Here is a 24,705-nt window from a genome sequence, read left to right as displayed (position 1 = left end):
TTAATAAATATTTTTATTACATTATTATATTTTCTATTATTTTTATTATGAAATGTTTATTAAAGAATTTAAGAGACAAAAAGTATAATTTACATAAAAAGTTATAAAAATAAAATATATAAATTTACTTATTTATAATTAGTGTGTATTATTTTTTATGTTAATAATTTAATATTTTTTCTATTTCACTTTTCTGCGATTAATTATTATTATTATTATTATTATTATTATTATTATTATTATTATTATTATTATTATTATTATCATTATCATGACCAACTTATTACGATTTAATTAAAATTGTCAAGTAAATAGAAAACATTTTATTATTATAAAAATTGAATTTGAATGTTTGTTGATGTTTTTCAATTAAATAAATTTTAATTATAAATCAATTATTTTATTTAAATAGTTTTCATTTGTTTATCCATATATAGTATGTCATATGAAATATTTAATACATATTAAGCACTATCTTCTCGCCAAATATTTTCATTTCACCTAAATGCTCTTAAATCTTTTTTTGATTTGTACTTTTTTTTGTTATTTTTTTCAAAATTTATTAGTTATCATTCTCAAAATTTATTTATTTAAATATATTTAATTAATATTTATTTAATTATTAATTTTTTATAAATTTCTTATTTAATATTTCTTAAACTTTGAATATTTTTTTCATTATAATTATATATCGAATGTAATGATAACTAATATTTTGATTATTCATATTTTATTATCATTAATTTTAAATAGAATTATTTTTAAATTTTAATTAAGTATTTATATTTTTATGCATAAATTATCTCTCAACCATATTTTTATATGGAAGTAGAATTTCAAAAATAAATTACAAATATGATTGCATAGAAAATTTAGCTACAAATAAAGATGATTAAAAATAATTAAAGTTATAATACAAAAATTATGAAATCTATTTTTTTGAAAAATATTATATATTTTTAATATTTATTATATTAATAAAAAATAATGGTTTTTTAAAAATTTAATTTTGATGCAATGTATTTATTTTATATTATAAATTTATGTAAAGTGATATTTTTTTGTTAAATAATTATTTTATAAAATATATATCAGATTGATAAAAAAAATTTACACTTAGATATAGTATTTTTAGAAAATAATATAATAGAATGTTATTTTTAATTAACAATAATGTTATATATTTTCATTATTATTAAAATTAAATAATTCAATTCATTATTAGTAATTTAATTTTTTATTATATTAATAACAAAAAAATTATATTTATATATTTTTAAAATAATATTATTTTTTATTAATTTAATGTATTTTCTCTAATTTATAAAAAATAAATATTAATTTATATAAATTATGAGATAAAATATAAAAATTTCATAAATTTTAAGTTATTTTTTAAATAAAGTATTTTTATTATATTTTAAACGAAATAATAATGAAAATTATTATAATATATGTATAAAAAATTAAATAGATATTTTAATTAATTATAGCATAAATTAATTAAAAATTTATTATTATAACAAGTAAAAATTTATTTAAATAAAATTAAATAAAAGATAAATTTTAATTTAAAATTAATTTAATAATAATAATTTATCTTGTTTAAAATATAATTAAGAATTAAATTAAAAAAAAAATTATAAATTACCCATATGGGTATCATGCAGTGGTTCAATGATATTTCATCATATCATGCATCTCAAAATTTCTCTTCACAAGCCCTAAATGCCCGTGTGATACTGTGGATATATTTTTTATATTTATAATATTGATATAATTAATAAATAGAAAAATATTTGTATTCAAAATATGCGTAATTCTATTCTATAATAATGCAAAATATTATATTTACATCATATAAATAAATTTATTATTTATCAATAATTGTTAAATTCATTAAATTAATTCAATAAAAATAAAATTCTATTCATTAACTATATTACATATTAGTTATAGTTTAAAAGCAACAAATATTATTAATATAATATCTTTTTACTATAATACATTAAATAAGATATAATTTGATAATAAAAAATATTTAATTGTAGAGAGTTTAGTCATAAAAAAATATAATAATAATATTGGTTAAAATAACTTTTTTTTTGAAATAGCACTACTTTATGGTAATAGTTTTAGTACATTTAAATAATATATTTGCACATTATTTTAATTAAAATGTTTTTTAACTATTATAAAATAAAATAAATATATTATAAATTACATAAAGCAAATCTAATTATTTATTACTTAAAAAAATACTTTAAATAGATCTATAATATATATAAATATACGAATAAAATGGATAAACTTTTTAGCGGACTAAAATACCCTTAATAATAATAATAATAATATCTGCGGTGATAATGCTTTATAATCCTAATTGGATAATAATAATAATAATAATAATAATAATAATATATGCGTTGATAATGCTTTATAATCCTAATTGGACTTGAACTTCTATTTAAAATAATAATAATAATAATAATAACAACGTATACGTGGTGGTGATGATGCTTTATAATCCTAATTGAATTTGAACTTCTATTTAAAAAAGGATTATACTTCTTATTTCAATTTAAATTTAATTATCTGTTGTAATACTAATTTAATTGGGATTCAATGAATGTACTTATAAAAAGAAATTTTTTTCATTATTTTTTTTGTAATTATTTTCAAATAAACATAGCATAAAAATTAATATTCAAAGCAATCACAGAAAAAGATTTCTAAAAGTTTCTCAAAGATCTACTAAATTAGAAGGTAATTATATTTTCTTTATAAGTTGACCTTTTTTTCATGATTAATAATTTTCAAAGTTTATAATATTTAGCTAATACATCAAAGTTTATAATTTTTTTTCTCATGATTTTCTCCAACGCGCAGTTGATTTGTTTCCCATGATTTTTTTTTGCCGTGATTTCATTCATACACTGTTAAAATTGGTGGTGCCAATTGATACGTGGATTGTAACTTTTTTTTTTTTTTTTAGCATATATATATGTTAAAATTATATGTGAATGGCTTCGAGTATATATGGGTTTTAGATAATTGTGACCAATTGTTTTAGCGATACTTTCTCTCAAATTGTGTCTTATACTTTCAGTCATTTTTATCTTGTCTAATAATATTTTTTTATCTATTTTTATTTTTTCTTATTTTAAATTAATATGTCAACCAATGTAGAAGAATCATCTCAAGTTATTCCAATAGATTTACTCAAAGAAAATAAAAAATAATGGAGCGTTCAAGCTATGATACTTCAAAAAGGTTGCATAGAAGCATAAACCAACTGTAATGGACAAAAAAGAAAAATAATTTTGATTGACAATGAGATAAGAAATAAATAATATAATTTTTAATTCATAATTTAAAAACTATATATTTATATAATTACATTTTATTGAATTTTATTCTACTTTTCAGCGAACAAAAATATTAGCTGTAATGTTTACCGTTGTAGTGGAGAAATTTAAATATCTTTTTGAAGAAGGGAAGACCTATACCATCACTAATGGTGTAGTGAAATTATATGATACTAAATATACTAATGTTCATGAAAATTTGAGTTGATACTCACATAATATACTATTGTCAAGGAAGATGAAATTATCATACCTTGAGAAATTTTATCTTACAATTTTATAGCATTCGAAGACGTGGAAGCTAAAAGCAATAAATAATAGGTATAATAACTTTAAATTTTTGTATACTATGTTATTATATTAAATATTTTTTTATGTTAATTTTTATAATAATTAAATTCTAATATTAACCTTTTTTTTTTCATTTTAGATATTTTGGGTGCAATTATTTATGTAAAATCAGCATACACAATAAAATCACAAACAAAAAAAAGAGATATCATAATTACAGTTGCAAAGTAAGAACAATACCATAATTTTTCATCAAACATAAATATTAAATATTTATGTATGCTATTTTTCAATTTTATTAATATTTTGTCTTTTCAAACATAGATTAAATAAGATATCATTAGTATTATAAAGAGATTTAGCTGATAATGATGGTGAAGTTCTTGAGGTTCTACTTAATAAAGAGATTAATGAAAAGCGAACAATAGCACTCTCAAATATTATGGCTTCATTTTATAATGGTATATATACAACACACACACATATATTATCAATACTGAAACAACAATTTTACAACTGATCACTGCATTATCTCATGTTTCAAAAATTACAGGTGATCTCAATTGAATGCAACTATAGCTAATACAATAGAAATTAATCTAAGTTTATATAAAGTTGAAATACTACAACAATCGTAAGTCATTATTATCATTGTGTATAATTTTAGATAATATTAATAACATATATTATTTTATTAATTATTATTAATTGTTCAAATTATTTTACTTATTGAATATTGTCATGCATGAGGACAACATGATAAGTGTTATTATTTTAATTTTTAAATTTTTTATAGTGTTAATTGAAAGATATAAGAGAAAGAAGAAATTACTCTTCTATCATTTCCAAACAAGTTTCTTCGAGCACCAAAAGTTGGTTTAAAACCAATATTAGAAAGTAATTATCATGTAAATAAATTTTATTATTTTTTTCTATTTTATTATCTTTACTTATATTTAAATTAAATAAAATATTATTAATATTTTAATAATATGTTATCTATATGCATGGAGTTGAATGCTATTTTGAAGTCAAAATATTATCAATTCAAAATAAGAATGATCCTTGGTATAATTGTTTTAGAAAATGCAACAAAAAAATCAGTCAAAATAAAAATAAATCAATATATTTTATTTGTAATGGATCGAAATATTCTTCAAGGTATATATTAATTTTACTTCTTTTAACACAAAAATTTCTCATAATTTTATTATTTAATTACAAAAAAATTCTAATAATTATTTTGATTAATATATAGGTACTTGGTCAAATTAAATGTTTCTGATGGTGATGAAGAAGCAATTATAACTTTATTTGATATTAGTGAAATTTTAACCGGATGTTCAGTCAACAAATATATTGCATTTATAATTGAGGTATGTAATTATACTACTGTTTTTTTTTTTATTAATTTTCAAATCAATTTATGTAAATTATTCACCGATTGATTTTTTAGGGAGCAAAAGAACAAACCAAGTTTTATAAGAGATTGATGTTATGGGAAGGAAATAAAATTTCGTTTTCTCATGAAGACCAAAAAGGAAAACAAATATGATCTACAATAAAAAATGCTTACTACTTTAGATGTTGAAGTAATTGAAGACAAGAACAACATAATTTAAATTAAAGATGAAGGCAAAGGAGACGTTGAATATGAAGATTTATTGAAGGAAAAAATTAAAATTGAAAAGGATTGAATTTTTAAAGTTATATTTTAGATTGAATTAAATTATAAATTTTAATTATATATTAAAAAGACTAAATTTAAGTATAATTTGATACTTGTGAAGTCGCATAATATCTTTATTATAAAGATTTAGTCCCCCCAACCCCCCCCCCCCCCCCCTTCCCCAAAAAACCATCAATAACTCTTTTACATATTTGTACTTGCAAGTATTCTGAAAGACTCTCTGTTCCAGCTACACATATTTATTATTTTTGTCAAAAACAATTACAGCAACCGAGTACGTTGGAAGTGCCCTAGCTACTTTTTTTTTCCCTTTTGCTATTATTATTATAAAAGAATTCCTATTTAAAAATACCTTCCGTTTTACATTTAAAATAAAAATATTATAATTATATTGTATAATTAGAATTATACAATAACACTAACATTTTAAAAAAATAAAAAATATTCATTTTTAAAATTCCATTATAAAAATACAAATAAATTTTAATTAGAATTAAATCACTTATGATTAAATTTAATTATCTTTAACTGGCATAAATAAAGCCTTAATATTAATAGACTTCTTTTTAACTTAATAGTTCTAAATTATATAAGAAGTTTTCATTTTTTTAAAAGAATTATATTCTTGTAATATAATTTTTTTTCTTTGCACAACAAAATCATACGTGCTCAACTATCAAAATTTTTTTGCTATTACTATTATTATTTTTATTTTAAATTGTTCTAATATATATTTTCATTTAAACGATTAACTAGCACAAAAGTTGTTGCTTGTATAGTTATAATCCTACATTGGGTAGAATCTTAATTACTCAAAATTAATGGGTTCCTATTTTATTTGAACCAACCAATCAAATTTAACATTCATTTTCTTTTAACCAATCAAATTAGAGGATGCTATGAGAAAAATTAAAAATAATTGGGCAATTCAATCAGTTCAATTGTTCCTTTGCTTTATATTTTTATATTTATTAAAAGACTATATATTGATTACAATCAGATATTATAGATAGATAGACTGATAATTTTTATATAGATCATGAAGATACTACATGTTAGCTTGTGTGAGGTGCCTATGTGTCTTAGATTTATCAAGGTGCCTATATGCCTTAGATTTATGAATATGTTACCTTCTTTCATGAATTTACTTTTTATTTATAATTCATTATCTTTTTTTAAATATGTAATTTATCTAAATTAATAATTTTATAATAAACTAATTTAAATATTATTAATAAATTAATAAATACTATATATCAGTCAATGTCGAAATATACTGGAAATCAAACCAGTACTATTAATAAACTCTTTTAAGCCTTCAAATATTCATTTATTATTCATTGCGAACGTAGTGTCATTTAGGTTAATAATTTAGTGTTTGTCTGCCACATAATATAGGTGGTCAGAAATTTAAATCTTCATGATAATCTTATCTCTTCTAAAGATTTTCAAAATATTAAACCAAAAAAATCTGATTCGTAGTGTAATGCGAAAATATCAACTAAGTAGGGAGAAAATTGACACTTGTGGAAAACCAACGAATATAATAAAGATAACCCAACAAAATTCATAAAGATGAGTGCAGAAATCCCAAACGAAGCTACATTATTGTTAAGTAGATAGAGAACCCACTTGAAGCGGTCACAGTGCACGGCGCCCACTTGACATGATTCTAAAACCCCTTGAAAAGGCCACTGCTGATTTTATAAATAAAGGAAATCATGGAATCTAATTTTTCATCACCACATTAGAGCTTAAGGTTTCTGGTTTTTGGTAGTAATAGTCATGGCTCAGCTTGCTCAGCTTTCAAAGCTCGAGAGGCAGATAGGGATCAAAACAACTCCAGACAAGTTCTACAGCTTCTTTAAAAACAATATGCCCCGTTTCCCTCAGATGTTCCAGAGCAACATCAAGAGCTTTGAAGTTGTAGGAGGTGGTGAGGTCAAAACTGGCTCTATCACCAGCTGGAAATATTGCCTTGGTAAGATCATATATATTCATTTTCTATATCTATAATATCGTATTAATTATTTTAAAATTTTTAATTTATTTGTGTATTTAAATATTTCTTCTTCTGTTTTTTTTTTTCACTTTTTTTTCAAACTAGCCTAAAAAAAATTCCAAATGAAGCTTGGTTATACCAAAATAAGTTTAAAAAGCCATAGTATTCTTTACCCTCTAAGGCTTTATTTATTTATTATTATTATTATTATTATTATTATTATTATTATTATTATTATTATTATGGATATTCTAATTTGTAAAATCTGTTATATATTGTTAATGGTGATAGACGGAAGTCCATTGATGGGAGGAAAAGTAAGGTTTGAAACTATGGATGATGCAAGGAAGACATTTGTATTTGATGTCGTTGAAGGGGATGTTTTGAAGGTGTATAAGAGTTTCAAGGCCAAAGTTGAGATTGGTTCTGACTGCGTGAAATGGACTTTGGAGTATGAGAAGACAAACAATGATATCCCCAATCCAGATGCCTACTTGGGTCTAGCTGCCAAGATTTCCAAAGGAATAGATGTTCATCTTTGCCAATAAGTCTTTTTACTCTATATTAAAGTGGATGCTAAATTTTATATGCTCTTGTAAAAAAAACAACAGAGATATCTTGATGCTTATTTTTTTGCTTTTTCTTATATATGCTTATGGATACTATTTTACCTGATATCTACACTTAATTATTTGCATACCTAGGCATGTCAAACCATGACATGATTTAAAGTTATAGATTTGGAGATGCTCGCTAAAACGATATATATTGGATATGATTTTCGTTATCCCTAAATTTTAAAAAATGAATTTTGAAGTTTTAAGGATAATTTTAATAGTCCCTTAATTTTTTTTGTTTTTTAAAGTGCAGGACATACAGTAGGTCATCTGTGCATTATTTTTTTTTCTTCTTTTTATTATTATAAACAATATAAAAATCAAACTTGCTAAGTAGTTAACACGAAATAAGATGTTCCATAAATATTATATAAAAATTAGTTCAAATATCCTGAATGTTCCTAAAAAGTGTGATTCCATAATATGTATAATTTATTAATTAATCTGCAAAAGTTTAATTAATTAAAATCTCAATACGCATTTAATCTTCATTAATTTCCCAATTCTTAGACAGCATCTAGTACTGGATAGCATTTATTTTGTACAATAAAACAACATAAACATCTAGACATAACAAATATTGAATGAACATAAACTATACATATATAAAAATAAAAATTAAAAAAAAAAAAAAAACAGTGGGGATGGTCCCAGAAATTTTTTTATATAAGATAAAAAACGGAAAATACTAAAAACCCTTCAGGTCATGGCATATTGATATCTGATTGTGTATCGCAGAGATCCCAAAGGCCGACGTCGAAGGAGAAATTATTCCACCAACTCTCTTCTTCTTCAACGAAACTCCCGTCCCCCACCTTTGTCGCACCGACAGCTGCTGCATTAATTTCTTCTCCAGAAAGCCCACTGATGTAAGTCTTTCCTGACCCACGAGTACAACTGCCGTCAATTTGGTTTGCTACTTTGTCATTTAACAAGCTCTCCAACCACTCATTTTGATGATCATCCGATGGTTGCAATGGCGTGCAGGGCTTGCAAAGAGTATTGTTATTGTCAATTATTGGAACATGGCTAGTTGAAGTGATTGGGGTTTTCCAATTACTGGACCAGAAAACATTTTTGGATAAAGTCGAAGGACGAGGCTTTATTATGTTGGCCTTTGTTATTTTCGGTGTATCTTCCTTGGCATTTTTCCTTGCAGAAACGGCCTTCTTCCGCAGTTGGGTGTTCCAGTAGTTTTTCACATCATTCGCTGTTCTTCCTGGTAGTCTACCAGCAATCAATGACCACCTGCAGTGAAAGAATATAATACAAGTCTTCTATCATGATTAATGATTTTTCACTTTATATATATGGTTTCAATCACATAAAAATTTTGTCGGAAGAGAAGGAAAAAAAATAGTTATTGGAGTGTTTGCATTTTAGGTAAGTTATAGAATACACAGCCTTGTTTTGTATGGATGTGATCATGATTATATTATATTTTTTATTACGTTGTGATAATTACGTAATATAATTAATCATATTTAAAGTAACATAATCATCATTATATATAAAAAAAATAGATATAATCATAGTTACTTGTTTTGATTTTGTTATTTATTGTCAATATTATCATCACGGTTATCATTGTGACTACCACTAATACTTATATTTTGTCATAACTATTACCATAAGCACAACCACTTCCACCACCATCATCACCATCCTGTTACCACCATCACTCGATCACTATTATTACCACTTAGTTATTGTCACCTCTACTACCATCTGGCCATTACCATCATCACTACCTCACCTTACCACCATCGTCGCCACTATCTAACTATCACTTAGCCACCACTATCAGCCAACTACTAATCACTGTAATTATTATCACTTATTATTAACATTATAAATAAATTAAATATTAAAATAAAAATTACTATTACATCACACTACTTATATTTTTATTTTGCAACAAAATAGAAGAATGTAATGATAATTATATTACAATACATTATGAATTACATTGCAATACAATAAAAATTATCATTATATTATACTATTTGGTGAAACGTAATGTAATGCAATATAATTAATTATGTAATGCAATTAAATTTGTAATGTAATATAATATAATTATCATTACATTCTTATGTTTAGTTACAAAATAAAAATATAAATTGTGTAATGAATGATAATTTTGATTTTAATATTTAATTTATTTATAGTATTAATAATAAGTGATAGTGGTTGAGGAGATTAGTAGTCGAGTGATAATGATAATTAAGTGGCGGTGGCGGCAGCGGCAACGGCAATATCAATGGTTAGGTGATGGTAATGCTAAGGTGAGGTAGTAATGATAGTATGGCCAGGTAGTGATAGACGTAGCAATGACTAAGTGATGATTGCAGTAGTCAAGTGGTGGTAGTGGTAATAGCGATAGCGGTAATAGAGTAGTAATAGTAATGCTGATATTGTGAGAGTAATGGTGATAGTAACAGTGATAGCTGGATAATAGTGATAATAGTGTTGACAATAAATAAAAAAAATAAAAAACAAGTAATTATGATTATATCCATTATTGTATATATAATCATTATGTTATTTTAAATATAATTGATTAGATTATATAATTATTATTTCATTACATCAAAATTTTTTATATTATCAAATAACGTAAGTAAATATGTAAAATAATAATGATTATATTACAATTTTAATTATGTTATACTAAACATGGCCTTAACATATAAACTTCTTCCCGATTTACTTTCCATAATTTACAAAGGATGTTGCATTTATGTCGATATTAAAAAACATTAAAGTTTAGTATTCTAAAAGCACTAAAATCTATATGAATTTAATACATCATAAATTATAAAAATAATAAAATATCATATTTATATATATAAAAAAATCTGTCATACTCAAACCTACAAAGTTTTTCCTTCCTTTTATTAAATTATTAGATTCTTATATCATATTACTTGCTTATAAATTTAGAAATTTTTTCAAAACTTTTGAGATCCTCTCTCCTCTCAACACTTCAATGTTAAGGTTAAATTTAATTTTGAATATGGTATAAAATACATTTAATATACTAAAGATAGTATACAGCACACTCACTAAAAATATTTTCTCTTTGAAATCCATAATATTATGAGCAACGATATACATAGGTTAAGAATATTTAATAATTTTCTCAATATTAGAGAATATTTTTTTTTATATATATTTTGTGTTTCACATATTTATGTGAAGATGTGCTGTTAAAATAAATTTTGATTTGTTTTAAGCCTTGATATATAAATTATACATGATTAAGATTAATCTTTTTTTATATATATAAGCTTGTAATTTTATTAAAGTTGAAATAAATGCGTTAAAAAAACAAGAAAATTAGAAATAACAGCTACGTACAACCCCAAACACCCAGCTGGACAATCCCCTAGCAATGGCAAAACCCTATACAAAAGAGAACCAAAGCCAATGAAAGCAAAGGAAACATTCCCTAACGGCCTAACCGACAAAATTTTTTATTTTTATTTAAATTTTCAGAGAATATTTTTAATACAAAAAGACAAAATTCCATTGTCCAAACACCCTATTTTACGTTTTTTATCACCAGCTATTCACTATCTTATTGAGGCATAGAGCTGTTTTTTTAGCATAATTTCCAGCATGGTCTCCATTGGAGTGGTACATCCGTTACATTTGAATTGACTGAAATTGACTTTAAATTAAATTAAAATTGAAATGAAATGAATATAGACTCACAGTTGGATTTCTGTTCCACCTGGGACTGTGGCTGGCCCTAATTTTTTTTTTTTTAAATGCTATTGGTTACAGTACTCGATAGAATTAGTGAAATTATATATATTCGCTTTCATAATCATCTTGGATCAAATATATTATTGATTTTCTGTCTATTTAATAATTACAATGTAATTCCTATCTTATTGGTGAATGTGAATACATGCAGGACGTCCTTGCATATATATTAAAAAGAAATCAAAGTTGGAGGCCAAATTAAATATTAAAAAGAAATAATATCAATCTTGAAAAAAAAATTGTAGAGACCAAAAAATAAAATAATGGGTAAACTTTAATTTAATGATATTAAAATAACATCTAAATTAAATTGTTAAATTACAAGTTTAAATCCAAATTAAAACTTGATAAAAAAAATGCTTAATGAAAAAATTTTTACTTTATCTTTTCTTTTTAATTTTTATCTAATTTTTTCATTGTATTAATTTTAGCTTAACTTATGAGCATTCATAATAATTATGTACTTGTTGGGTATTAAGGTTTCAAGGTTAAAATTATTTTTGAGTAAAAAAATATTCTTTAAATTGTAACACCCCTGATTTTTTATATATTATTATTGGGCTTCGTGTAGGTATCCTCAATTCGCGGAAATTCGACAGTTGTCCGGATCTGTGAATTTCCGGCCAGACAGACCAGCTACCGGAAAAGTCTCCGAATTGGATCGAGATTTTGGCTACCCCACCATTATTAGGCATCCCGAGCACGTTCCCAAAGTCGGAATCGGCAAAGGTAAACCCGAACCTTGCTTTTTCGTAATTTTCTAATGCTTAAATAGGATTAAAAATCCATAAAATATTCGTGGTAGCTTAGAAAATTACGATTCTTTTTGCAATAGCTTAGTAATATTTCTAAGGACCGCGGGGCAGAGTTTTATAATTTTTAGAGCTTATTTGAGCAGTTTTTGCAAAAATGATCAATTATAAGGACTAAATTGAAATTTTACATATTGTGATGGATGATTGATTTGATGGGCCCAGGAGGGGCTGTGTGATGTGATTGAGTTGTGGATATATGGATTGTGGATATAGAAGTGTGTTTTGAGCCCTTTTACAGGTTGGGTAGGTCCTAGGTATAGGGAGACTCTGGGATTTCAGCATGACTTAGGACGTATTGGGTCTTTTCTTGATTTGTATTGAGTCATTTGTATTAAATGATTGTAATAAAATTGTCGGTGAGCCGATGACCTTCTTCCTCCGCCCGCCTCGGTGACCACCGTCAAGTCCGTGATTAAAATATTAATTTTAATTGTAATTTCGATATTATTATATGTTCAGCATGTCCATGCATCACTTATATGCATATATTTATGTAGTTAAACTCTAGGCACGATTTATGATGCATTGATAACTGTTAAAGTGCCATGATGTTGTTGTGGTAATTTGGAGCAGTGTGCGTGCGTTGGCGTGCGTGTGATGTGGTGTGGACTATGGATAGGACGGGTAGTCACGGCTTGAGTTCTTCGCTGGGACCCGATCCTTCGAGGGGTAGTCACGGCTTGAGTTCTTCACTGGGACCCTCGATTTGGTTTATTAAGCGAAAGTCCGGCTTGAGTTCTTCGCTGGCACCAGGTTGGATTTAAGAGAGCTGTATAGGGGATCAGCTCCCATATGTTATGATTGATGCTACAGGGTGCGTGAGTGCTCCAAATTACCTTTTTGATGTTATGATGTGAAAATGATGTTGATGTTGCATTTCACTCTACAGGGTGCATTAGTTTTAGATAGTTATAGAGATTATGGTTAAAATTGATATTTTACTCTCTGAGTCGAACGCTCACTCCTGTTCAATATTTTTTTTCAGGCTACAGGAGGATTTTATTTTTGGTTAACTGCTTTTCTCCTTCGCAGGTTGTTTATCAATATTTGTGTAATTTTATTTACTCCTAGAATTTTCGCATGTGTTAGAAGTATTTATTTGATTATGGTCTGTAATATTATTATCATGTTGGACACATAAGCGTATAATGATATGTATGTTTGATGGATTGGATGAGGGAGCTGAGCTCCCATTTATTTTTATGAGGATATGAGTATGTGGAGGGTGAGCTGAGCTCCCCAATTGAGTATTTATTATGTTTACAGGTCGGGTGAGTCGAAAACTCCCTGTTGGAAAGTCCATTTTATGGTCGGACTCTGTCCGTTTGGTTTCTTGAAATTGGGCCCAAATGGGCCTTAGAGTTGGGTTAATGAACAGTTAGGCTTACTACGGGCCTCGGGGGCTTTAGGCTGGCCCAGGTCCTAGTGCCGGTCCGGCCCATAGGTTGGGTCGTGACAAATGTGGTATCAGAGCTTAGGCTCTAGATTCATGGGAAAGAATATACTTGGGAGTGTAAAAGGAGTCTTGTTAGGATGTTACATGCGTAGTATAGGATTCTGTTTCGTCTTTTTCTGTAATTCTTTGTTTCTAGATTCTGCGTTATACCTCGGGAAATATAAAAATTCCTCATTTAGCGTCTTGATTTTCGTGGAGTACATAGAAATGTGAAATAGAGTTAGTAGACATGTGAGGTCTATCATGAGGATATGTACTCCAAGAAATGTTATATTTTTGTTAGTATGGGTTTAAATGGTGTGCCCATTTCGTGTAAGACACGAGTACATAAAAGTGAGTCTTAAAAGTACAGTTGCCCTAGTTAAGGATGAGGATACCACTCTTTGGCGGTCATCGGTAGATGACCCAATCGAGAATAAGTTTGTGATAATAGAAGATTCGGAGAGATAAGAAATTAGGAGACCTAGTGCATCGGGGCGTATCGTAGTAACTATACAATGTTCTCGATGTCCGCTCTGTAGTGCGATTCTGATGCAGACATGAGATTATTGTGTAGAGCTGCGTACTTCCCTGTGGTGCTTATGATGAGGATGTTGCAGGCAGTCTCTGTTTTGGTACAGTAATACCAGAACAGAGTTCTATATCTGCAGAGGAGTTGGAAACTCTTGATTAGGGGTCTAGAGTTAGAATATTGAAAGGTCACAGTTGGGTGATAACTAGAGTCAGTGACTCAGTTACCCCAGCATGAGCTAGAGTTACATCAAGAGTTGCCATCAGACCAGAAGTTTCGGACTAGTTGCAAAGTAAAGGTGACACTTATAGAGTGAGAATAGTATACCTTGTGTGTATCAGTATGGAATAAAGTACAACTCTACTACCTAGAGAAGGTCGAAACTATGAATTGATGATTTATAGAGCTATGATATGATAAAAGAGTCATTAACTTGACATGGTTCTGGCAAGGTGGTAGATGTAGTACCTTTGTTGCAGCAAGTTAGGATATAGTCCTATCTTTTCAGAATGGATCGAAGGTTATTACTGATAATGATGACTTATGGAATAGTGTCCCAGATGGGACTGTAGAGTGTGGTAGAGAGTAGTTGGCTCAGGTATCCTGGAGAGGATACAAGTTCCATTATAGGAATCATATATAATCAGATCACGATGGATGTAAATCCTTTGAATTGGATGACGGGTTTGGGTGCCCGAAATCTTAAGTTTTGGAATTGAGTAAACATGGAAAATAATAATAATAATAATAATAATAATAATAAAAATAATAATAAATAAAATTACTGCAGAATCAGTTCTCGAGGTAGTAAGGGTATTATGTAAGCTAAAGGATAAGAATAGAGATCATACAATAAAAGTATGATCAGTAATTTCTTGAGTTCCTTTCTAATTTCAAATTATTCAAAACAATAGTATAATCTAATTATAATAGTGTTAAGAGTAATAAATTAGCGAAGATAAATCACAGAAGGCCAATGGATAAAGAAAGTGCAGAATGAAAGTTTGGACAATTGATTGCAGATGCAATATAATCTAAATGCTAGTGGAAGTACTAGCTAGAGTGGTCAAAGGACCAAATCTGAGTAGCACAGACATATGATAACGCGATAGAGACTCTGAAAGATATAGTTAGCAAGTACAGCTATTATGTTAGGAAAAAGAATGGAACCAGGGATAGAATAGTTAAGTTCTATTTTGGGGTAAGACAAATGAAATAAACGGAAGGACAACGTGAAGGGCACATAATAAAAGGAACAAAGTTAAGATATAGGGTAGACTAAGTGTTATTCTTGGCAAGGAGAATGACAAGGATGGAAAACCCAAAATGGGACCACATTAGTGAGAATAGTGATGGAGGTATGGAATAACATAATAATGAGTAAATGCTAGAAGGTGTACGATGGTATTGCGGACTACCTAATTAGGTAAAGAAAACGAAGTTAGTAAGTAGTAAGTTGAATAAAGGTCAATCTAAGAGATCAAATAGGTATGATGATAGGAAAAGAATGATAGATAATGATACATATGCTTAGTTTAGACTTTTGAGATAGTGAGAAGGTAGTTAGAGGTTCATTATGAATGTCAGGCAAACATTGTTAGTGTGATCGACAGAATCACTTTGTAGTGAAGCAATAACGACAGGACAACAGTAGGGGTAAAAAAAAAAAAATTGACAAGTCTGGGTGGTTATAAATCACTAGAAAGTTCAAGGATCAAATTAATGACCATAGATAAGGGTGGAATCAGTGTTGGAAGAATTTATTAGTGAGAAAAATCTTTCAGGAATCAACAAAAGTTAAGGGCACAATAGAAACAATGATAGATATGAATCATAGGTCGAGTATAAATAAAGTTAATAAAATATAAAATATTATGTCAGGAAGGACAATGGTACGGTAAAGGGTTCATGCAGATGATACCTTATAGGTAGAGCACAATTGTGCTAGGAGATAATGAAATTTGGAGAGAAAAACCAAGAAACATAGGTTAAACATTATTATATGGACAATCGAGCGTAGTTGAATATAAGAGTATTTTTCTTTCTTTTCAATTTTAGCTTGTGCTTTTGGTTCTAGAAGGTTATATAAGGAACAGAGACTGAGTCAAGGAGACCTAGTTATTTGAGAGTTTGGTAGGCACCAATTCATATACAATTTCGTGATATGAGAATGACAGTAAGTGCATACCTAATGTTAAGTATGAAAGGACGATCAGAGTAATGGCAGGAGTTAAATTGAGTTAGCTACTAAGGCTTGCGACTGTTTTAAACTATGAGCTAGAGGAAATACTAATTGTGGATGAGTTTCAATAGATGAAATTATTGCTAATGGGTAATTTGAGGTTGAAGTTTGGAAAGTTGTGGGCAGTATATGTGATTATATTAAAGAGAATAAACACGTGAAGTATCTTATTTAGAATTAAGGAATAACACACATTTCCCACAGCCGTGTTAATTCAGATGGAACTTATAGTTTCTGGAGCTCCTATCCATCCAGGATGAGTAATTTCCTACTAAGGCTGGTAGGGAATGATAATGTTCTGATAGTTAAGTTGGGAAAGGGGTTACAAAAACGAATTTTCTATGGTTAATTATAAGTGTTACAAAAGGTGAAGAATGTGCTGGCAGGAGTAAGCCGTAAGGTTAGAATTTTTGAAGTAATGGAACTAGTAATCAAGATAAGACTAAGAAATAAAAAGAAAGTTAAAGTTGATGATGGGATAGACGTCTTTGAAGGAAAAGGTGTAAGGATGAGATAGGACTAAAATTAAGGAATAAGTACAGCAGGTTGAAAAGATACCAAAAATAGGAAAAGGGAAGTGGATAAGATGCAAAGGACAGGAAGAGAGCTCGATAGAGTCAGTTATAATGACGAGGATAAGGAGTGTCTAACCACTGCCCCTGTGTTAACACTACGTATGAGCGGTGAAGGATACACCGTGTACTGTGACGCCTCCAGAGTTGGCCTAGGGTGTGTTTTGATGCGGAATGGAAAAGTAGTGGCTTATGCTTCAAGGCAGCTGAAGAGGCATGAGCAGAACTATCCCACCCATGATTTGGAAATGGCGGTTGTAGTCTTTGCACTAAAAATCTGGAGACACTACCTATATGGTGAAGTGTGCGAGATATACACCGACCATAAGAGTTTGAAGTACATCTTCCAACAGAGGGATTTAAACTTGAGACAGAGGAGATGGATGGAGCTTCTGGAAGACTATGATTGCACCATCCAGTACCACCCTGGGAAGGCCAATGTAGTAGCAGATGCTTTAAGCAGAAAATCTTCTAGCAGTTTGGCGCACATTTCAGCAGAGAAGAGACCGTTGATTCAGAAAGTACATGAGTTGATGGATCAAGGTTTAATCCTAGATCTCTCAGATGAGGGGGTATTGTTGGCTCATTTTTCAGTGAGGCCAGACTTGCGGGACAGAGTTAGAGTTTCCCAGCACAGAGACCAACAATTAATGAAGATCATAGAAAGAGTACAGCAAGGTGAAGGTGGTGAGTTTGGATTTGCCAATGATGGTGCCCTAGTGCAAGGTTCTAGGATATGTGTGCCCGATGTGGACAATCTCAGAGATGAAATCATGCGAGAGGCACACTATATACTGTACAATGTCCACCCAGGTTCCACCAAGATGTACCATGATGTGAAAGATAGCTATTGGTGGAATGGTATGAAGAGAGACATAGCAGACTTTGTGTCCAAGTGCTTGACTTGTCAGAAGGTGAAGTTTGAACACCAGAGACCGTCAGGGAAGTTGCAAGAGCTCCCTATCCCAGAATGGAAGTGGGAAATGATTTCTATGGATTTTGTGACTGGGTTGCCTCGTACCGCGCGAAGATATGATTCGATATGGGTAATTGTAGACCGCCTAACCAATCAGCTCATTTCTTGCCTATGAAGACTACATATTCTGTTGCACAGTACGCCCGACTCTATATTCGAGAAATCGTCAGATTGTATGGAGTTCCAGCTTCCATAATATCTGACAGAGGGCCTCAGTTCACTTCTCGATTTTGGAGAAAGTTGCAGGAGGCACTTAGCACACAGTTGAACTTCAGTACGGCTTTCCACCCTCGCAGACGGACGATTGAAAGGACAATCCAAACACTGGAAAACATGCTTCGCATGAGTGTTTTGGATTTTGGAGGTCAATGGGATGATCAGCTAGCTTTGGTGGAGTTTGCCTACAACAACAGTTACCATTCCAGCATAGGGATGGTACCCTATGAGGCACTATATGGAAGAAAGTGTAGGTCTCCTCTGTGTTGGACAGAAATGGGAGAAGCGAAGGTGCATGATGTAGACCTAGTGCAGTACACTTCAGAGATAGTTCCTTTAATCAGGGAACGATTGAAAACTTGACTTTCGATGGCGTAAGAGTTATGCAGACCCCAGACGGAGGGATATGGAGTTTGCAGTAGGCGACTATGTATTCCTAAAGGTTTCTCCTATGAAGGGAGTCATGAGATTTGGAAAGAAGGGCAAGTTGGCACCTCCGTATATTGGACCTTTTGAGGTTACTGATAGAGTTGGAGCAGTTGCCTACCAGTTGGAGCTACCACCCAACCTTTCTCACGTTCATCCCGTGTTTCACATCTCCATGCTCAGGAATTACATTCCAGATCCTTCTCATGTACTACAACCAGATGTAATAGAGCTAAAAGAGAACTTGACATTTGAGGAGCAACCTGTAGCCATAGTGGACTACCAAGTGAGACAGCTAAGATCAAAACAGATCTCTATGGTTAAGGTTTTGTGGAGGAGCCAGTCAGTGGAAGAGTGCACTGGAGTCGAGCGGGACATGCGTAGCAAGTATCCTTATCTGTTCAATGTGTAATCATGTACTTTATTCTGCCTTGTGTAAAATTCGAGGACGAATTTTCTATAAGGGGGGAAGAATGTAACACCCCTGATTTTTTATATATTATTATTGGGCTTCATGTAGGTATCCTCAATTCGCAGAAATTCGACAGTTGTCCGGATCTGTGAATTTCCGGCCAGACAGACCAGCTACCGGAAAAGTCTCCGAATTGGATCGAGATTTTGGCTACCCCACCATTATTAGGCATCCCGAGCACGTTCCCAAAGTCGGAATCGGCAAAGGTAAACCCGAACCTTGCTTTTTCGTAATTTTCTAATGCTTAAATAGGATTAAAAATCCATAAAATATTCGTGGTAGCTTAGAAAATTACGATTCTTTTTGCAATAGCTTAGTAATATTTCTAAGGATTTGCAGCGAGTTTTATAATTTTTAGAGCTTATTTGAGCGGTTTTGCAAAAATGATCAATTATAAGGACTAAATTGAAATTTTACATATTGTGATGGATGATTGATTTGATGGGCCCAGGAGGGGCTGTGTGATGTGATTGAGTTGTGGATATATGGATTGTGGATATAGAAGTGTGTTTTGAGCCCTTTTACAGGTTGGGTAGGTCCTAGGTATAGGGGAGACTCTGCCGGATTTCCGGCATGACTTAGGACGTATTGGGTCTTTTCTTGATTTGTATTGAGTCATTTGTATTAAATGATTGTAATAAAATTGTCGGTGAGCGACAGACCTTCTTCCTCCGCCCATACCTCGGTGACCACCGCAAGTCTGTGAGTAAAATATTAATTTTAATTGTAATTTCGATATTATTATATGTTCGGCATGCCCATGCATTACTTATATGCATATATTTATGTAGTTAAACTCTAGGCACGATTTATGATGCATTGATATGTATTAAAGTGCCCTGATGTTGTTGTGGTAATTTGGAGCGGTGTGCGTGCGTTGGCGTGCGTGTGATGTGGTGTGGACTATGGATAGGACGGGTAGTCACGGCTTGAGTTCTTCATTGGGACCCGATCCTTCGAGGGTAGTCACGGCTTGAGTTCTTCATTTGGGACCCTCGATTTGGTTTATTAAGCGAAAGTCCGGCTTGAGTTCTTCACGGCACCAGTTGGATTTAAGAGAGTCGTATAGGGATCGGCTCCCATATGTTATGATTGATGCTACGAGTGCGTGAGTGCTCCAAATTACCTTTTGATGTTATGATGTGAAAATGATGTTGATGTTGCATTTCACTCTCGAGTGCATTAGTTTTAGATAGTTATAGAGATTATGGTTAAAATTGATATTTTACTCTCGAGTCGACGCTCACTCTGTTCAATATTTTTTCAAACTCTGAGGAGGATTTTATTTTTGGTTAACCTGCTTTTCTCCTTCGCAGGTTGTTTATCAATATTTGTGTAATTTTATTTACTCCTAGAATTTCCGCATGTGTTAGAAGTATTTATTTGATTATGGTCTGTAATATTATTATCATGTTGGACCTGTAAACGTATAATGATATGTATGTTTGATGGATTGGATGAGGGAGCTGAGCTCCCATTTATTTTTATGAGGATATGAGTATGTGGAGGGTGAGCTGAGCTCCCCAATTGAGTATTTATTATGTTTACAGGTCGGGTGAGTCGAAAACTCCCTGTTGGAAAGTCCATTTTATGGTCGGACTCTGTCCGTTTGTTTTCTTGAAATTGGGCCCAAATGGGCCTTAGAGTTGGGTTAATGAACAGTTAGGCTTACTACGGGCCTCGGGGGCTTTAGGCTGGCCCAGGTCCTAGTGCCGGTCCGGCCCATAGGTTGGGTCGTGACATAAATGCTGTTAAAAAAATAATTTTAAAAAATAATTTTACTATTTTAGTATTTTAAAAATTAAAATTTATCAAATTTAATTTTAAATTATTTGTACAACTCAACTCAACTCAACTAAGCCTTTATTTCAAAAAATTTGGGGTCGGCTATATGGATTCGCTTTCTCCACTCTAAACAATTTTGGGTTAAATTCTCAGAAATGTGTAATGCTTCTAGGTCATGTTGTACTACTCTCCTCCAAGTTAATTTAGGTCTACCCCTTTTTTTTTTCTATCCTCTAACCTAATGTGCTCTACTTGTCTAATTGGAGCCTCCGTATGTCTACGCTTTACATGACCAAACCACCTCAATCTCCCTTCTCTCAACTTATCTTCAATTGGCACAACTCCTACCTTTTCTCTAGTACTCTCATTACGGACTTTATCTAGTCTAGTATGGCCACTCATCCACCTTAACATTCTCATCTCTGCAACTTTTATTTTAGACGCATTCGACTCTTTCAGTGCCCAACACTCACTACCATATAACATAGCCAGTCGTACGACTGTACGGTAAAATTTTCCTTTCAACTTATTGGGAATCTTACGATCACATAAAACTCCCGTGGCACGTCTCCACTTCAACCATCCGGCTTTAATCCTATGACTAACATCCTCTTCATATCTCCCATCTACTTGAAGGACTGAGCCTAGATATTTAAAGTGATTAATTTGGGACAGTACCACTCCATTCAAACTAACTCCTTCCCTATCACCAGTTTGGCCTTCACTGAACTTGCAATGCATGTATTCTGTCTTCGTTTTACTTAACTTAAAATCCTTTGACTCTAGAGCACTTCTCCAAAGCTTTAGCTTTCTATTGACTCCTTCTCGTGTCTCATCTATCAGAACAATATCATCCACAAACATCATGCACCAAGGAATACTCTCTTGTATATGTTTTGTCAATTCATCTAAAACTAATGTAAAAAGGTAAGGGCTTATGGCTGATCCTTGTTGTAATCCAATTGAGATCGGAAAATCTCTTGTATCCCCTCCTACCGTGCGCACAATAGTAGTTGCTCCTTCATACATATCTTTCAACACTTGTATGTACCTAATAGATATCCTCTTTTGTTCTAACACATTCCATAAGACATCTCTTGGAACACTATCATAAGCCTTCTCCAAATCAATAAAAACTATGTGTAGATCTTTCTTCACATCTCTATATTTCTCTATCAAGCTTCTAATGAGAAAAATCACTTCCATAGTTGAACGATCGGGCATGAAACCAAATTGATTAACAGAGATAGAAGTATCATGACGTAGTCGATGCTCCACAACTCTCTCTCACAACTTCATAGTATGGCTCATGAGTTTAATTCCCCTATAGTTTGAGCAACTCTGTATGTCTCTCTTATTTTTAAAAATAGATACTAAGATACTCTTTCTCCATTCATCAGGCATTTTCTTTGAGTTTAGAATCTTAGTAAATAATTTAGTTAACCATGCCACTCCCATATCTCCCAAACACTTCCACACTTCAATTGGTATTTCATCGGATCCACAGGCTTTACCCACTTTCATTCTCTTAAGTACTTCCTTTACTTCTAAAGATCTAATCCTTCTAGTACAATTCACATTCTTTTCTATTGTTCTATAATCTATATTCACTCTATTACCATTTTGACTATTATTAAAGAGATCATTAAAATAATTTCTCCATCTTTCTTTAATGTCCTCATCTTTCACGAACATTTTTCCTTCTTTATCCTTAAAGCACCTGACTTGATTGAGATCTTGACATTTTCTTTCTCTCCTCCTTGCTAATCTATAAATATCTTTCTCCCCTTCTTTAATTCTAAGTTTCTCATATAACTTTTCAAAGACCTGTGCTCTTGCTTGACTAACTGCCTTTTTTGCCTCTTTCTTTGCTGTCTTGTACTGTTCATATGCCTCATTATTATCAAATTTAGGTAATTTCTTATACCATTCCCTTTTTCTCTTCACTACCTTTTGTACTTCCTCATTCCATCAGCATCTCTCTTTTGAGGGTAGTCCATGTCCTTTAGACTCTCCAAGTACTTTTCTAGCTACTTCTCTAATCTTTGATGCCATCTGTATCCACATATCATTGGCCTCCATATACAGCTTCCATACTTCGGACTCGAGAAGCTCATTTTTGAACTTCACTTGCTTTACTCCTTTGAACTCCCACCACTTTGTTCGAGCTCCACTATTTATTCTGACCTTACTTGAATTGTTCCTAAACTTGACATCCAAGACCACCAACCGATGTTGACTTGTTAAAGCCTCTCCTGGAATGACCTTGCAATCCTTGCATAGAGCTCTATTTGTCTTCCTGGTTAAGAGGAAGTCGATTTGGCTTCTATGTTGCCCACTTTTGAAAGTCATTAAATGTGACTCTCTTTTTATAAAGTAGGTATTTGTTAGTATTAGGTCGTATGCCATAGCAAAATCTAGGATGCTTTTTTCCTTCTCATTTCAACTTCCAAAACCAAAACCTCCATGAACATTCTCATAACCTTGTCTATCACTTCCTACATGTCCATTCAAATCTCCACCAATGAAAACATTCTCTTCATTCGGTATGCTTTGCATTAAATCATCTATATCTTCCCAAAACCTTTGTTTACCGATTATGATAATATCAATATTATTTCATTAATATTTTTTATTTTTAAATTATTAGAAAAATATAAATAATTTTTTAGAATAAAAAATAAAGAAAATTATTTTATGCTTATCAACAATCAAATAAATAAAACAATTTTTTTTTTTTAAAATTGACATAATTATTAAAAATTTATATGAATATTTTTATTTTTTATTAAATTAACTAAGATTATTATCAATTTCAATAGATTATATTGAAATCAATAAAATTAAAAATTTGATAACATCAGAATGCAAAGTTCATGATTTTTTTGTTATTAATTGGTCTGAAATTAAAGAATATATTATATATATATATATATATAAAAGGATGCGGATGGAGTCTAGTGTATCCGCAAAGAGAGACACGGAATGACAGCTACCAAATGATTGAAAACGCCATGCGATAGATTGCATTTATGTGACCCAAAATTAGCAAAATTGCAAATTTCAAAAAATAAATAAATAAAACCGCAAATGGAAACGATAATCTCATCATCGCTTGTGTAAATGGACTTGCCTGTTGCCCAGCAGCTTATGAAGCCTCATAATCAAGTCAACCTCATCTGCTTCAAACTGCCCTCTTTTGATATTTGGTTTCAGATAATTCAACCGCCTCAGTCTACAGCTTTTTCTGCATCGATTCAAGCCTGCAAATGCAATATGAAATAAGAGGGAATTTACCGTTCAATTATACGCGCAGACACGCGTGCATATTCATATAAATAAAAATATATACCAGCTCTAAGAGGAACTTGGTGCCATCTTCCTTCTCCATATTTTTCAACGCACTTCCTGAGAAGAATGTCTTCTTCGGAAGTCCAAGCACCTTTTCTCACTCCAGAAGATCCCTCCATTTAGCATGGTATGATATATTAC

General features: G+C 30.6%; 1 protein-coding gene and 1 pseudogene across 1 annotated transcript; one reads left to right on the top strand and one right to left on the bottom strand.

Annotated features, from left to right (window-relative positions):
• Positions 1-6,995: 6,995 nt before the first annotated feature.
• Positions 6,996-7,999, top strand: LOC110632448 (MLP-like protein 34). The gene is made up of 2 exons (XM_021780680.2): positions 6,996-7,330; positions 7,643-7,999. Exons 1-2 carry the CDS (start codon positions 7,135-7,137, stop codon positions 7,897-7,899), a joined length of 453 nt encoding a protein of 150 aa, XP_021636372.2. The 5' UTR covers positions 6,996-7,134; the 3' UTR covers positions 7,900-7,999.
• Positions 8,000-8,760: 761 nt separating this feature from the next.
• On the bottom strand, positions 8,761-24,683 carry LOC110632447 (transcription factor MYB114-like; annotated as a pseudogene).
• Between the last annotated feature and the right edge of the window lie 22 nt (positions 24,684-24,705).

The sequence above is a fragment of the Hevea brasiliensis genome, chromosome 9 (genome assembly GCF_030052815.1).
Source record: "Hevea brasiliensis isolate MT/VB/25A 57/8 chromosome 9, ASM3005281v1, whole genome shotgun sequence".
NCBI lineage: Eukaryota > Viridiplantae > Streptophyta > Magnoliopsida > Malpighiales > Euphorbiaceae > Hevea > Hevea brasiliensis.
This window is presented reverse-complemented; position numbering and strand designations above follow the sequence as displayed.

Excerpts from the sequence above, each read along its gene's own strand:
- LOC110632448 (XM_021780680.2), top strand. The coding sequence starts at position 7,135 with ATGGCTCAGCTTGCTCAGCTTTCAAAGCTCGAGAGGCAGATAGGGATC. Across the intron at positions 7,331-7,642 it reads CAGCTGGAAATATTGCCTTG|ACGGAAGTCCATTGATGGGA; the intron begins GTAAGATCATAT and ends TAATGGTGATAG.